The sequence below is a fragment of the Strix uralensis genome, chromosome 2 (assembly GCF_047716275.1).
Source record: "Strix uralensis isolate ZFMK-TIS-50842 chromosome 2, bStrUra1, whole genome shotgun sequence".
Taxonomy (NCBI): domain Eukaryota; kingdom Metazoa; phylum Chordata; class Aves; order Strigiformes; family Strigidae; genus Strix; species Strix uralensis.
This window is the reverse complement of record NC_133973.1, coordinates 137,300,796-137,317,564: the sequence shown is the minus strand read 5'-3', so window position 1 is coordinate 137,317,564 and position 16,769 is coordinate 137,300,796. Positions and strand designations below refer to the sequence as shown.

Sequence of the window (16,769 nt, the reverse complement as noted above, 5' to 3'; positions counted from 1 at the left end):
ATGGGGGAATATTTTGGATGACAAGAGGCTTCTGTGAGTCACCAGAAAAAGCCAAGGCTTGGGGCTGGCCCAGGAACAGCCGGATCAACACCCTTCCTCCTGCTGCTCCGAGGAGCCCCAGGACCGCAGCTGAAGGGAAAGGAGGAGTTCCTACCCCAGGCTTTTCACAAATGCTTTATTTGTAGGCGAGAGAAACAGACACTGAACAAGACACGAAGAGGATGAGGCTGACGCGGGACACAGAGCGCGGTCTCCGGAGAACTGACACACACACACACACACATTTTCCTTCTGGAAAGAGCAGCACGTGGTAAGAGGTCAGCCCGCCAGACTGGGAAAGCTTGGTTTAAACCAGCCAAGCATCCAACAGCAAAGCTTGGAGCAAACACCCAAGCGCTATCCCGCAGGTTTCGGATGCTTTAGGGACAAGGTGCCGAGGGTGCAGCGTAACCGGATGGATCAGGGCAGATGATACAGCCAAGGGAGGCAGGTTTGGGCCTCACAAACAGCAGTTTCAGGTCGTGAGGGGAGCGCCAGGCTCAGACACGGGTGTTATAACGCACCAGGGCCAAGTTTTCTTGGAAGTGGCAACCCATCAACTATTTTTTTGGACCTTACCTGAAGATCTAAGGTTTAGATTTTCAGGAGTGTTGAGCACCAGTTCAAACCAGCAAACGGCTGACTGCCAGACACCTTCAACGCTCAGATAAAAGGCAATAGCGGAGGGGAGGAGAAACATCAGCGCAAAAGTCGAGGAGGTGGAGAACATCAGCACAAAGCTGTTCACTCTCTCCTGCTCCAATACCCGCCGGGTGCTCCTCCGTTCACCGAAGACCCTGTTAAATGTGGCAGCACACTGATAACAGTTTTCAGAGTCCTGGCACGGTCTGGCTGAACGAGAAGCCAGCAAAGTGGCTTTGCCCTACTGCAATCACTCAGCCCTGCGCGGCAGAGAGAGGAAAAGCAAGGAGGTTCACTCTGAACTCCCCCAGCACGGTATTTACTGGGCTACTGGTGTCACCAATGGGATCTACCACACCACCACCACCTCTGAGAGTTCCCCGACCACGGGGAGTTTAGAAGTCACTCCGTGCTTTACTGTAGTGCTTTTTTTTTTTTTTTTTTCCTCAGAGGGTGTCTCAGTTGCACAGAAAGTGACCTTCAGTCACAATAAGAATCGGTATTTTTAATTGGCTTTGGTATCATCTCCCACTCACTTCACATCTGGACCAGGGCAGGCTGAAGACAAAAAAAAAAAAAAAAGAGGCTCAAAAGAAAAGCGAGCGCTGTAGAGCGACGCGATTCGGCCACCATTTCAACGCCGAGCGCCTGCGTCTGTGTGTATCGATCACCCCGGTCACTAACAGCGTTTTCAAAACACAAGCACGGAGGAACTGTGCTGGCTTAAGCACGTGGAAGGACACGGAGCCAAGCTCTGCGTTCGCAGGATCTGTATTCAAAGCAAAGCTACACAATTCTGCAATACAGAAAATGTCTTTTTCCAACAATCTCAGCGCTCCTGGAATCTACAAATCGCCGTGGGTTTTGTCTGGTGCATATAATCCAGGATTATAGCAGGAAAAACCCACCCTGGGTCTGATTTGAAAAATTTAAGAAGTGAACCCTGCAACAAAGCAGCCTCCCAAACTGCATCTCCCGCTCCTGCTCAGCCTTGCGATTTTCCATTGTGAAAGTTTCCACCGATCCACAATCCAACAACTGGAACAAAAGCAAGATTTCTAAATAATCAAAAGCGCCAGCGTAAAACCAGCATCCTTTCAATGCAGACAGCCTCTTCTCTGCTTTTACACGGAGACAGTACAATGCTGCAGGCTGTGGAAAAACGCAGGGAAAAGCTGGTGGTTATGGGGGGATTTTCTAGATGTCCCCATTTTTCATGAGTCAAAGAGAACATTTCTTCTCTCTGCAGCTACTTTCACCACAGCCTGTGCTATCCTTCACCTAAACACCATCTATCTCTGCCTGCAGCTCCCTGAAAAGGGAGAAGAAACCGCAACAGGAGCATTAATATTTTTCAGACAAAAGTACAGTCTCAAAAATGTACGTGGCTCGACACAGCCGAAAGGAATTCCCCCTCCACCCACCCACACGCTCTTGCTCCTGCCCCCGTAGGCACCTTTTTTTTTTTTTTTTTTTTGACGCCAGCACTACGTGAGTCCCTGAACAGCTACCTAGTCTGTGCAAGTCAGGACTGAGAGCTTGGCACGGAGCAAACGCCACATTAAATAGGCTGTTGAAATATTTATTTTTTCACTCACTTCTCAAATGTTAACAACAAAATATAATTCTGGGGAGCCCACAGGATTCGGAAACAGTCATTCATTTTCCAACGGTGCTTCTACAGAATATAAAACTGATTTTCTTTTGCTTTCCACGGAGGGTTTTGTTTGTTGTTTGAGGGTTTTTTTTTTAAGATCTCACAAACTGTAAAAGCAAATGAAAGGGACAACATGAGAGGCAAATGCGAGGAGTTACCACAACGAATCACTCCAAGCCAGATCCTCCAAGTTACTTCAGCAGGGAGGAATGTGACTTTACCGAGATCATTCATGAGTATGACAACAGGCACATGCTTAACTATCCCGTGAAGTGAGACTCCGGACATACACACTGTAGTACTTAATCTCTAACAATTTGAACGCAGGATTCACCTGGAAAGGATTGAGAATTTTGCCAATTTGCAGGATACAGCTGGGGAAAGTACTATTTTGCATCTCAACTACTGAAGATTCGTTTAATCCATCAGCATCTAAACCAGGGGTGGACATTAACGTCAAGGTCACAGTAAACTAATGCAATAATTAACACGGTGACTTACGGAGGGAAGTGCCAGGAGCCAGCAATTGCTCTTTAACACCTGAGTGCTGATAGCCAAAGTGCCAGGACAGGAGAGCTCTCTGGAGTGAGGTTTTCTTGTCTCTAAGTCAGGCATTTCCCACCCTGACATGTCAGGGAAGGGACACGGAACAACGCCATGACTGCTGTGTCCAGGGCTCACATGGGAATGAATCAGAGGAGACAAGTGGTTCTCCATCAGGGTGAACGCCGACGTTAAATCGGGCTTTGCCAGCTCTTCACACCCTCTCCCTTTGCCCCACCTGCACCTCTCAATTGCCAAGAATTCACGGTGGCTCTTGTCACAGGACGTACGCCTAGACACGCATCGCAGCTCCCAAACCCGCCCAACAACAGAACTCTGCCTCAGCAAAACAGCGTTAAAATACTGCTTTTCATCATACAGCATCAAGGGGTTATGGACACAAGGGAAAAAAAAGAAAAAAAGATTTCAGACATCCACCAGCAAAACATTGAGGAAAACTGCCCCAAAACGTGTCTGCTCTTACGCTCAAGCGTGATTCTTAGGTGAAAGCAATCTGACAAACTGTCTGTGGATAATTTAACCCTGAAGAAAAGCTCTCCGTGTAACTACTGCATTTACAGGGAAATATGGAAGGCAGGCAGTGAATCGATCTAGGAAGTGACAGTGAAAACAAGGTCTTTCCTCCAATACTGGGGGGGAGCATAACTCAGCAGCTGCCTACACCTCTGCATCAACATCACCAGGACTGACTCCAAGCTCTTCCAGGGTTTTATCTACTGCACATTTTGCATTTTTTCATCCAAAAGGCGCTGATCTCTGCTCGGTTGTGTGTAGCAGCTACAAGAAGGGAAGCATAAACACATTCCAGGCACAGAGAACGGCCAAAGAGGCAAACTGCCTGCAGACCACGGTGTTACTGCTGCTCTTGGGTCTTCCCCATAAACGCAGGCCCAGCGTCCCCTGCCTGTTATGTGTCTGCAGTAGACGGAGTTTATCCAGGCTCTTTTTCTCAGTGAGAACTTGAAACGAGTATTAAGAAAGCTGCAAGACTCTGAAATGGAGCTCACGGTCCTCCCTCGCCTTTTTGTTTTACAGTCCAGTCCAACTTTGCGCAGGGAAGTAGCATCTAGGCTCTTCCCGCAGCTTAACCCATAAGGCTGGCATTGGTGAGACGAAACCTGAGCTCCCAGTGAAGCCGATTCCTCGTCTGCTTTAGGGGAAACGTGTATATAAAAAACAAACCTAAGGGGCACTTCAAAGACGATTAGACGATTCCATGGAGAAATCCTGAAGCCTTTGGCTATGCTGCAATGCCCTCGGTGGATCTGGACTGCCAACGGCCCCTTTGCAGTTGGGTCCAAGAAAGCCTGAGAATTGATGGAGATCGGTATGATCAACTACTTGGGATTTCGGGAGGTCTTTCCTTGCGGCAGCAGAGAGGAGCCCACTTCCAAGGGCCTGAAGAGCTTTTCATGGTCTTCAGTGCAAGCTGCTTCCCAGCAAGGAAGTCCCTAAGCATTTACACATTCTGGAGAACTAGTTCTAGGGGATGAATCTCACACCAACTTCTCACTGCTGCTGAACTGGAGAGATGAAAGGATATGGATACATCACAGTGGCCTCTGGTGCAGTTTATTTACAACAGGACTCAGTGCTGGAGAACACCAGGCTATTAACAAGCAGGAAACACACTAGGAGGAAAAAAGGAGAGCGGAAGAGAGGTCACATGTTAAAATCAAGGTGTTCTCTGCAGGTATTTGACTCTGCAACACCCTAAATTTTGTTGGTTACCCAAGGTAAAACAAGTCCAAAAGGAGTTTATCACGCAGGTTAAAATCAGCACTGATGCATTCAACAGTGACTGGTAAGCTACGTAATAGTGAGAAGCACAAAAGCTTAGTATGTTGCTGTCTGTGGCTTAAGGACACAATAAGGCCAGCAAGCCACCTCACTTTCCCAAAGCCTCTTGTTTTAAAGCTGCTTTTGAGAGCATGAGCAGGAGCAACAGGCCTTCAAAGACTCACAGAGACAGCACCGGTTGCCAAATACCTGGTGGGGATTCAACAATACAACGCCGTACAATCCTTTGGTCTTCTCCCTCCCTCACCGTTTACACATCAACCTACAGTATATCCTTTCACTGGATTTAAAATACGCAGTTCACAGTCCTACACTTCTACTGTTTCATCCCCAAGGGCACAGGATAAAGGGGAAAAAAGAAAGAGATCATCCAGTAATACCTCTTTAGCACTGCCAGTCCTACAGCATCACACATTTTGGGGCTTACAGCTTTTGTTGAAGAATTCTTAGCTAAAAGCAGGAAGACTTTTCAGGACTGCTGAAGAAACCTGCTTATTTTACCATCCACCTGAAAGATGATCCTAAAACAGATTAGCACCTTCTAGGAGGTCTAAGCGTTAGTTTAGTTCTTAGCTTTATGGTACTGTAACTAAGACTCTGGGAGTTTTTCCGATCAACCTTATCAGTCACAATCTACTCTCACTGCTGCGTGGCTGATCGCAGAGACCTGGCTTCTACAGTTCATCATGACATGAAAACACATGAGATAAGCACAGAAAGTCTGCAACATGAAGCACACAGCTTTACCTGTCTAATCTCACCAGTATTTCTTGGCCAAAGAAGCGTGCAAATTGTTTCCAAAACACAGGGCCTTGATTACTTAAACAAAATGCTATTTAAACTAAATACCATAAAGCTTGTAATCCTGCCTTCTAGCAGGCTATAAAGAAAGGAATCAGCTAGGGAGGATCTGTTTTGCTCCTCCCCTCCAAGGGAGGAGGTTTCATTAATCCAAGTTAATACGCGAGAAGTTTAGACAGAACACATAAACATCAAATATATTACTGGCTGTGATTCAAAGCTGTTTGTCTACATGTGGTTTTCAACATTCTGCTAAAGCTCCAACCTCCCACACTGAGAGCCAAACACGCAGGGAGTAAGAGCAAGAGCTCTGCTCGAGGACTGCGCAGCTCCAGCACCCACAGAGCCTTACCACTGGAATCCACCGATGGGCTCTGTAAACCTGTGACGGATCAGGAACGTCGCAACAGCTTCAGCAACCTGAGGGAAGGGGAAAAAAATTTAAAAAATAAATAAATTTAAAAAAAAAAAATCGGTCAGAATTTAAAGGGACAGGAAGATAACAAGAAATCCAGTCAGGTTTCAAAGCCTGCAGCATCTCCACCAACGGTTCATGTCCTCAGGACCCTCTTGCTGAACCAAGTTTGCTCCTTTAAAACTAAGAGCTCTGTATAGCACACATATATATAAAAAAAAGGAACTACATGCTTCCACCTTTACTCTGACACTGATCTCACAGTCAAGAACTGACCAAACTTTTTCTCCACCTTTTTCAGTAATTCTTACAACAGTATCTAAGTCTAGCAGGGAAAAAAGGTCTGGAGAAAACATGATGCAAGTTATTCCTATAAAGAATAAATCAAGACAGTAGCCTGACAGTAATAATACTGCTTAGAATGTATATTAAAAAGAATAAGAATGTAAGAACTTGGTATGTTTAGATAAAAATCCCTATTTCAGACTGGTAAAGCCAAGCACAGGAAGGCTGAGTTTTACACTCACAGCGGTCAGTGTAGAACAAGCTTTAAAACCAGACGTGTTTCCAACCACAGGCTCCACTGGCTGCACCACATTCCTGCTTCTATCTGGACACTGACTTCAGCAGTACCCAAAAGCAGCACTGCTCTGTCCATCTGTAAGCTGTTTCAGCAACATTTGGTTTGTATTTGGAAAATCTGAGCCACCCAACTCGGAAAAACAGAGATCAAACCCCCAAAGCTGCAGTTTAGTACAAGGGAGAGCAGAGAACTTCATGAGGGAAGGCAGGGAGGATAAATCCACACTCCACATGGTAAGAGTGTGGAGTTAAACCTGTAACCTAGCCAAGCCCTGTGTCACATAACATCTTAGTCCAGGCTTTCCAGCCAGCTTAAAAATCCAAGCTGTTTTGCAAATAGCCAGTTAAGACGTCGTGCCAAAAAATGACCCTGAAGTATAACCTCTCCTTCGTCGTAAGCAACAGACCCCTTTTGCATTTAAACCGTGAAGACCGTGATTTATCTAGCTGCAACACCACAGTGGGGCTCACCTTGTCTGGAGCATCTTCGTGGACTGCATGGCCACACTGTGGGAGAACCTGCATCTGAAACTTCCCTGCAGATCAAGAGAGTCATCACTGGAGCTGCTTTTTAAGCCGTCGTGATTTCTAACAGCAATGGTATAGGCAAGCAGTTCTTGTGTACACAGGAAACATCTGACACTAGAGCCTTAAAAGCACTGTGAATTTATGAACTCACATTCTTTACAAACAAACCTCACGAAATCTCACTATATGCATCTGGCAAAGAAGGACCAGGGAAGGCACAGGAGTCTAGGGCAAACTGTACAACACACACAGCAGACAGTTTCCAAAGAAAGCAAGAACCAACTGCTTAATTCATCTTCCCCAGGTGTAACTAGAGCAGGTTCCCAGGACTTAAAACAAAGCTGAAGTTCTTAAGAGCTTCTTGACACAGGCAAGACTAACTTTCAGAGTTGGAACTGTTATCAGATCTACCTTAACGTAATGTTTATCCTGCTACCCCAAACTACTTTCCAGTACTGGTTGCTCTGGAAATCAATCAAGCTGGGATGGGGAAAAAAAAATGAAAAAAACAAAACCCAAAACATTAATGCAGATGCTGAATCTTGGTCTGATGTCTGCCAGAAACACCAGGAGACCAGACAGTTTTGGATGGTCTCAGGTGTTCTAGCCAGGAACATCAGGAATGTAGTTAGAAAGGGAAAAAAACAGATTAGAAAGAAGCCCTCACAGACAATCATTCTGATCCAAAAGTGTGGCAGCTCCATTGCTGGAAACATTGAACACTAGACTGAACAAAAACTATGGCAACAGCACTTCACAACTTCTAATTCAACCTTTCCCTTCTCAATTTCTCCACCTTTCCTACAACCACAGACAGTTCTTTAATGCACATTTGTTTCGATATAGACTGCACCTGGTAAGAGGCCACTCCAGCTAACTCTCTTTTGTGTACCCATAGCAACAAGCTATCACCCAAAAAGAGCATTACAGTGAGGATAGAGTAACAATATTAAATATTTACCTTGCATCTGTCCAATTGTTAGATCTTTATCCAGCCTGTCAACACCTACAATCAAACAAACAGATGTATTGGAGAAAAGCCAGAGAGAACATGACTGTCTAAGCAAGGCTTTACTCGACGTTTTGAAAGAGACATTTGGCTTGAAAAAACACAAAAGAAACATCATCTCTGACACTCACAAGGATTTTTCACTGATGCACCTCAAGGGAGTAAAGTGACAGGAAAGGATCCCAGCCAAAAATGCAAGAACACATGCTTCCCCACAACTTAAAAGGGTATTTACTGTGGTTACGCACTTAATTGCCTATCAGGGTACAAAAAGAGCCTATAGCTGGCTCTGGAACATCGATAATTTGACTTTCAGTTGAAGAGTTCAAATCACACCCATATCTGCAGGAAAATACCACAGTAGTAGAGGCTGAAGGGCAGCTTGGATCTGTCCTGTTTGCTCGTCTTCCACATCATACAAGTAAAACACCCACCCAACGGCAGCAGTAGACAGTATGTCATTATGTGCTATTCTAATATTGGGGGCTCTGAATAATTCCAGATCTACATGGATTAAATGGACTAGTTTATGATATTTCAAGATACATAGAAAAGCCAAGGTGGAAGAGACAGGTCTGCTATTCTCAGAGAAAGACATTAGCCAAACGCCGACGCTATTCTCTAAAATACAAGCGGGACATGACTGAAGAAACAGCCACTGAACCTGAGCAGGACTGGAAAAGACACATACCAGCTAAAAGCAAAAGCTTTGGAGTTGGACAGCTTAGGAAGAGGTTAGATAAACCCCTGAACCAGCCATCCCAGTACTTTTCTGTTTTCGCCAGTTCAATTCGCCACGTGTATAAGTGCTCCTTCTTTGTCTGCAAGGAGGAGAGAGAGCTCTGCATTAGTGATCAGTAAAACAGCTGAAATAAAGTGAACTCGGAGTGCCACTTGGAAGAATATATCAAAAAATACTGGCTCCCTCTGGTGGATTGCACACTTCCAGGGGATGACCCTTCTTGCTCCTAAATTGCTCTCCAAATCACAGCCAAAGGACACGAGTAGGGAACAAGAAAGTCAGCAGGAGCTACACCTACAGATCACGAGAAGGCTGCAGTATTCAGGGCACTTGATTCGCTATTTTTTACTGACACAAATAGCTCACAAATTGTCTGAACCTTCAGACTTGGCTCCCACTTAGGTGACACAGAAACACAAGGGGCTGAGCTGGCTACAACCATTTTCCTCGAGGAATTTACATTCCTAAGTTGCAATTGCCTGTACAACCTCCTGAATGCTACTGTGTCTTGGAAACGAACAAAAATACCACAAAGACTCAGAAAAGAGCATTCCTCAGTAAGGCCAGAAGCCCTATTTCAGGCCATACGCGTTAAATCTGTGAGCATCTCAGGAAATAAAACCAAACACATGCTTTCAGGTACCAGTCCAAGACAGAATCAGCGGCACAAGACAAAGAAGAAAAACAACAGTCACAATATAAAGTTTTCAGTCCCTGGAGCTGCTCCATTTTATAGTAGAATGATTTGGATAACTACTGGTGGCTACTCTTGCAGGGGAGCATCATGCAAACACGAGCTGAAAACACAGCAAGAGATTTCCTACCTCTGTGTCATCTTCTTTCTTCCTTTTGTTGACAGAGCCTCCCCCTTCCTCATCCTCTTCCTCCTCCTCCTCTTCTTCAATAATACCCTCCACTATGGCTTTAGGACATTCAGGACTGGCAGCCCCTTCGCACCTGTGAAAATAAAACCAGAAGCTGATTCCCTGCCAAAACAAAAAAATAACAGGTTTTAACCTAAAAAATAACAGGTTTTAACCTAAAAAATAACAGGTTTTAACCTAAAGTGTTCAGCAGTTTCTCAGATACTGGCTGAAAAAAATCCCCTCAAGTTTAAAAGTAGCTGTGGATGAAAGATAGTCATGACTAGCCATGGGATCGAGTGCCTGCACAGCACATGTATCCCAGTGCAAATATAAATGCAAACAGCTACTCGGAGGAGGCAGAAGTGGTAACACAATCAACAACAGCTTTTCTTAACAGAGCACAAGAGATTTGTAAGGGCTCCACATGTGTCAAGGATTAGAGTGGCACAAGCAGGTTACTCTGATCCCTCCCGAAACCCACCTCAGACCACTCCCAAAACGCAACAGATAATTAAACCATTTCTAAAAGGAAGAGAGAGACCCAGAAGGCCAACCTGATTTAGGGTAAAATTTCTGAAGAGGCATTGGACTAACACTTATTTCTTAATGTCTGCAGAAAGGCAGACAAACCAAGGAATTACACAACCAGCAGTAGTTAAACTTCTTAAAACATTTTGCCTCAGGGAAATTTTGGCCAGGTTTTCTCCAAGTGCCATGATTATTATTCAGTGCTGCTGCTGGTATTAACTGTGACCAAATGATAAGAAATTTGTATTTGCTAGAAGAAATTTTCACTTTCAAGCACATTTATACTCTCTAGTTACAGTAATGTAAAACAGACAAGTTGATTTCAAGACATTTAAAAGAAACAAAACCAAAAACCACCTACTGTTTGACTTGACCGACCATAGAAACTCTGGCAGATTCAAGATTTCTTATTTGTCCACTTTTTACACTAGAAAAAAAAAATAAAAATGAAAGGAAGGGCAGAAATACTTACTAAATAGATTCAGGAACTATCAGGCCCAGAAACAGGAGCAAAAACCCGTTACAGCTCACGATTTCCCCAAACCATTCCCAAACCTCCTGTTCTCAGAAGGCGTTTGGAGTGGATCACACTACGTGCCGACTCACTTGAACCCCCTGTTGTCTTTTAAATTCACAGTTTCAGTGACATGTGGGAGAAGTGCTGGTGACAGGGGGACAGGGAGAGGTCAGAAACTACATGAGTATTTGGTAACAGAACGGGCCTTTCTGTTATCCAATCTACAAACTTAACCACAAGGCCTCTCCCTTTCAAACTCAGCTGCCAAATACATAAACAATTACTGCCAAATTGGAAATAAGTCCTGTATTTTACACATGGGATGGATGTCTCTAGTTTCTTCTGCAATAGTTGGGACACTTACAAGGAAGCAGCAATTCAAATCCTGAAGCTTTCCATTAGTTGAAACTCTTAGAGGATCCTTCTCCAACACCTAGCCAAGTCTCCTAGGAAATTAATTATCTTTGAGACCCCTCTCCCCCCGTCAAATCAGTCAAGGAACTGGCAACAAGAGTTGGGGAAGTGAGTGCAAAAGGAGAACAGACAAATTATATAAACTTTGTTTCCTTTGGGAGTCAAGCTACAAAGACAAGTGATTTTGGAAACTACATAAGCCCATGCATTACCTCCACTCAATGGCATTCTCAAGTGACTTGAATGTTTTGGGACGACTCCTTAAGAAGTTCTGCATGCTGTTCAACGCATCCATGGCTGTGCCTAAAAGCAAGTATTTTAACTTTATGGCATCTGATGAAATTATTGCCACATCCCTCTATACAGAACTGGCTACCAGGGAACACCCTCAGAGAGAGCTGGAGCTCACTGGGGATTTACTGCTGTTAAGGATGGTACAGCGTAGTACTCCTAAACCCACAGTCACACCTGCTCCCACATTAGACAATTAATATTTGAACAGGTAGGACATTCAGACAGCAAGAGGAAGCAGTAACCACCCATCAGCACCATGCATTATATAAAAAGCCACCCTTCTCCCTGCTAACAAGAAAGGATTGCAAAGAAATGATCAGGAAACAGGGAGCCCATCTGGGAAAAGCAAAAGGAGGGGTCACACTAGAAAGACTGCTGTGTAGGTGGCATCTGTTAGGAGGATGTTATTGGCATTGGTTTAAAAACTGGGCAAAATTTTCTGTATTCAGGGATTTGGAGATTTTAAAAAAAAAAAAAAGATCAACATGGAAGACAGAAAGCCATCCAAAGATACAGAACCCCACCCAAGGATACACACGCTTACCTTCCACAACATCGATCATGCACAGACCCAGTAAACTTGGCACCAAATTGGCGACCGCTGTGTGCACGGCGATGGCACCCCCCATGCTGTGCCCAATCAACATGATGGGGGGAGGAAGGTCCCCATACAGAGCTTCAACCACGTTTCCAACGTCTCTGCCAAATCAAGATAAAAGCAAGGTCGGCATCTCTACCGTGATACATTTCTGAAGCAGATTTGTACAGTGGGAAGAGAAAAGTACAGATCCAAGGCAGATGTCTGGCTCCAAATCCTGTCTGTATGGTCATTTAACTCCCAGGTAATTGAGACAAGTTTATTCTCTTCCCACTGTTTCATCTAGGTACCAATACAGGAAACCATTCAAGCCAATACTTTCCTGAACAAGCATGTCATTTCTGGTTTTATTAACTGAAAGTGCTCATTTAAAATAAATCCCTGAAGAAAACATTTTACATTGACATTAGCTGGTGGGAATTTTAAATAAAAGGTGAGAAAAAGCTGTCAAGTCCTCTTGAATGCAAGCGTAGACTAAGACATTCACCATTCTGAGAGGAGAAATAGTTTTCAATTAAAGAGAGAAAATAACTGAGCCCTACTGAGCAAGGCAAAGACAAACAACACTGAGCACAAGGATTCAGACTCTCTAGGAGCACAGATACTACACAGCAAGGGGCAATTTCCCCATCCTTTTCGTAGGACATGTACTTTCAACTGAAGCTGTCACTGCAGTATGTGAAAGCTGGCTGAGGCAACACACAAAACCCAAAACAGCAGAGCAACTAGAAAATGGAAAACAAGTCCAAAAAAAAAAAAAAAAAAGGTTGACCAGCTTGTTTGCTCTGCCAGAGAAAATTGTTTGATTTGATTTAAAAAAAAAAAAAGCTATAATTTAAGGCTCCCATTTAAAGGCTATTCAGGAGGAACTTTCAAGCTCATTGCTAAGAGGAGAGAAAGGTTTAAAAACAGAAGGAACTTGTTTTCCCCCAATGGTAGTGCTGCTCCAGATCTAAAAAATTCTAATCATTTCATACGGCATCTCCTGAGGGCAATAACACATCAGGATCTGACAAGGCGTAAGCAGTAGCAATAAGGTATACAATGGAAGTCAGAATACATTTCACACATGGCCTCCCCACAACAAACCGAGTGGATTTGTTCATACGAAGGTTACAAAATCCTTCATGATTTAATTGTAGTCATAGCAAAGAGTCTCTTTGTACTAAATGTGGACATAACATAATGTGCTTAGCGGTGGGTATTTGCTTTTCTTACAGCTTTGTCAAGAGGGGGATTTGCATCCCAAAGCAGGTCGGGGTAGTTTGAAAAAGCAACTCCCTCCACGCTTGAAAGTCTCAGTCTGTGACCCACACTTTGGGGATGCCACAAGTCCAAGGTGGGCACGCTCTGAACGCCTGCTCGAGGAAGAACCAAACTGGCGATTTCAAGCTAAAATGCCCCATTCAGTTATGTCCGAGGAAAGCATTCCCCTTCTATTAGGAAATCTCTAGCAAGCGTTACAGAGTGTTGCAGGTTTAAACTGTTCACTGCAATGAAGACACTGATTTTTAAAGTGAGTTTAAAAACTGAGGACACCTAGAGAACAACTCCAGTTTGGAATGTGACTCAGCTAGAAGAGATACAGAATCACAGGATGGTTTGGGTTGGAAGGGACCTCAAAGATCATCCAGTCCCACCCCCCTGCCATGGGCAGGGCCACCTTCCACTAGCCCAGGTTGCCCAAAGCCCCGTCCAACCTGGCCTTGAACCCTTCCAGGGAGGGGGCAGCCACAGCTTCTCTGGGCAGCCTGTGCCAGGGCCTCACCACCCTCCCAGGGAACAATTTCTGCCTTAGATCTCATCTAAAACTTCCGTCTTTCAGTTTAAACCCGTTCCCCCTCGTCCTATCCCCACCCCCTGATCAAGAGTCCCTCCCCCCTTTCCTGTAGCCCCTTTCAGTCCTGGGAGGCCGCTCTAAGGTCTCCCCGGAGCCTTCTCTTCTCCAGCTGAACCCCCCAACTCTCTCAGCCTGTCCTCACAGGGGGGTGCTCCAGCCCCCCGAGCATCTTCGTGGCCTCCTCTGGCCCCGCTCGAGCAGGTCCGTGTCCTTCTGCTGTTGGTGCCCCCAGAGCTGGACCCAGCACTGCAGGGGGGTCTCCCAAGAGCGGAGCAGAGGGGGAGAATCCCCCCCCCTCGCTCTGCTGCCCACACTGCTCTGGGTGCAGCCCAGCACACGGGTGGCTTTCTGGGCTGCCAGCGCACGTTGCTGGCTCACAGGCAGTTTTCCATCCGCTAATACCCCCAAGTCCTCTTCCTTTCAAATAAATTTCACACTGACCCAAAACGGAAGGACAAAATGGAAATTAATCTACCAGCTCCCTTGAATGAAGGCTGCATGTCCTCAAGTAGTTTATTGTTCAATCAAGAAAAGAAAAGTTTGTGAAAAGTGAAATTCTGAAGAGAGAGCATAAGCTTCCTTACTTTGACATAGTCTCTGCAGACAGATCTTCAGGATTCCTAACTTTTGTTTCTCCTGAAAGAACAAAAAAAAAGTAAAGTTCACATAAGCTGGAAACCTTCAGTCTGCTCAGGAATTAGAGCAACAGTACAAAGCTTTTTGGCACAGTTATTAAGAGCGAGCCTACTGCAGTTAACATGAATAATTAAGAAACCTGGAATTAATAAGAACGGTTGGTACTTTATCGCATTATAGCTTACGGGTAAGAAACACTGTCCATAATTGCAATATATCTTAAAACTAAAGAACAGACCTTATTTCTAATGGTAAAGACCACCCATATGTTATGAAAATATGAAGGAGGGGGTTGGTGCCAGTATGTAGGAAGGAACAAGTCCACCACTGCCTCACCCAAAGGCACGGGGAGTCTCAGCTTCTGGCACGTGAGGACAGGTGGCTGCAGAGCTCCAGAAGCCACTTTTCTCTCCCTGCTTTTAAATAAAAATGGGGATGCCTTAAGGATGCTTTTAGTCATCTTGGGAGGGATTCATTACATCATCTTTCAAAAACAAGAGCGTGTAACATGCTTATGTGATTTTAAATTTATTTTACTTACCATGGCCTCGGAGATCTAAAGCCACAATCCTACACTGAATCCTGTTAATGATTGCAGACTGCAAGAAGGGACAAAGATAATACAATTTGCAAAGTGCCACACCTCATCTACAAAGGATTAGCAATACTAAACACTGCCTGAAACAACAGCAAAGGCTCGGATCGTGTGACAAAAACTCTCTAACGTCAACAAAATGGCTGAACCTGGACTGCACGAGGTGTCACAGAAAGCAAGTAAGAATATTCCACATAAACTACCCTTAATTAACCAAAGCTCCATCCTTTCTACCATTGTTAATGTCGTCTCCGAGGACATTTATTTCCCTGCACATAAGACATTATGTGTGTTTCCTAGGATAATGAATTCAAGCTCTGTAGCACCTCTGAAAACTGAAATGCAGCAGTGGGAATACAGACACCAAAGTAATGCCCCCCCTTCCCCGAGCCCCACACGTTACAGAATTAGTCTTGGCCGTACAGCAGACATGAAGATGAAGCAGCTGTTTTGCAGCACACATTCAATTTGCTCTCAAAGAAGAGAATTTTACAGTAAGGCTGAAATGTACAAAAATTTATTAGTCCAAAGGGGTCAGGGGAAACAAGTGAGGAATCTTTCTGAAGTAAGGTATGGCTGCAATACAATTATGGCTCTATTTGTCCCTGACAGCTCAATTTACGTAAGTTATTTCAGGCATCACAGTGATTAAGTGGCATTCTCTGTTGAAAGGAAGACTTCTGCGCTAAGGAATCATTGATTATTTAAATAACAGCCCTGCAGGAGTGGGGGAATTTGTTGAGGGATTCTTAATAGAACCACCTACATAACGGGCAGAGATCTGAAAGCTACCCAGTCCTCATATTTTGGTTGTTCAGCTATTCAACTCCTAAATGACTGTGGCAGTCGCTCTCCCAAAAATCTCTGAATCCACAAGTTAATATTTTAGAGCCCCTAAAGACACTCTGAAACCTCAATCTGCAAAGTACTTATGCACCTAGGCAATAATTTAACTAGTCAGATGAGCAGTCTGCTGCTAAAAATCAAAGTATTGTCAGTAGGGAGTAAGGAAAGAGGATCATCAACATGATGTAAGAGAATGGGAAGCTTTCCAGTGCCCTGACTTTTCTCCAAATAGGAGTAGTTTGGCCAAGAGAAGTACAAACACATCATCCAGGAAGTTATCAGGCCAATAAGCAAAAGAAGGAAGGAGCACCTCATGCCTGCAGGCTGTTATTTTATTTATAGATGGTTACTCTTAATGCTTCCCAGTTTGAGTTTCTTCTTGGTTTTTGGTGAGGAGGGTTTGTTTGGGGATTTTTTTTTTTTAGTTCTGGTTCATCCCAAACATTTAACACTTGATTGCTTGGGACAAATTTCCCTTTCAAAACGCACAAAGGAAAAAATTCTTTAGCAGCCACACAAAGGCATAAGCTAATTGGTGTGGCAGTTTCTTTCTCCAGCTGCAGTCTCAAGTGCAAGGTGTAAATCTATGTGAATCTTGTATATCATCTAACTTGGTTAATTGCTAACAGTAACATAAGAAGCCAGGAACTGTAAGGTACAGTGTTATGACTGCAACCACTCCGCTAAATTCAACTCTGGAGATTTTTAAATGTAAAAATGGTATTGGTGTTGCTATTGGAAAAAAAGAGCTCTACAGAGTGGAAGTGTCTTCCAAGAAGCCCTTTCCTTAACTCAGAAAAACATGACTTCATACCTCTGCCTCCAATTAAAAACTGTGACCTTCATTACATCTGTT

The 16,769-nt window shown here is 44.3% G+C and overlaps 1 protein-coding gene across 8 annotated transcripts in view; it reads right to left on the bottom strand.

The window, feature by feature from the left end:
- Nucleotides 1–158: 158 nt before the first annotated feature.
- The window catches only part of PPME1 (protein phosphatase methylesterase 1), a 34,878-nt gene continuing 18,267 nt past the window's right edge, over nucleotides 159–16,769 (bottom strand). For 4 of the 8 annotated variants that reach the window (XR_012627787.1, XR_012627791.1, XR_012627792.1 and 1 more), the window contains 12 exons: nucleotides 15,014–15,071; nucleotides 14,421–14,472; nucleotides 11,943–12,097; nucleotides 11,317–11,407; nucleotides 10,535–10,600; nucleotides 9,604–9,736; nucleotides 8,729–8,858; nucleotides 7,990–8,034; nucleotides 6,972–7,036; nucleotides 5,856–5,923; nucleotides 5,083–5,223; nucleotides 2,248–4,533 (listed from right to left, as the gene is read on the bottom strand). Coding sequence is in view for 1 of the 8 variants with exons in the window: in XM_074860583.1 (XP_074716684.1) it covers nucleotides 4,515–4,533; nucleotides 5,856–5,923; nucleotides 6,972–7,036; nucleotides 7,990–8,034; nucleotides 8,729–8,858; nucleotides 9,604–9,736; nucleotides 10,535–10,600; nucleotides 11,317–11,407; nucleotides 11,943–12,097; nucleotides 14,421–14,472; nucleotides 15,014–15,071 (882 nt within the window). In the remaining 7 variants the exon portion in view is untranslated. Of the gene's footprint in view, nucleotides 1,834–2,247; nucleotides 4,534–5,082; nucleotides 5,224–5,855; nucleotides 5,924–6,971; nucleotides 7,037–7,989; nucleotides 8,035–8,728; nucleotides 8,859–9,603; nucleotides 9,737–10,534; nucleotides 10,601–11,316; nucleotides 11,408–11,942; nucleotides 12,098–14,420; nucleotides 14,473–15,013; nucleotides 15,072–16,769 lie in introns of those variants that run through there. The other 4 variants (XR_012627790.1, XR_012627788.1, XR_012627789.1 and 1 more) reach the window with 4 other exon arrangements.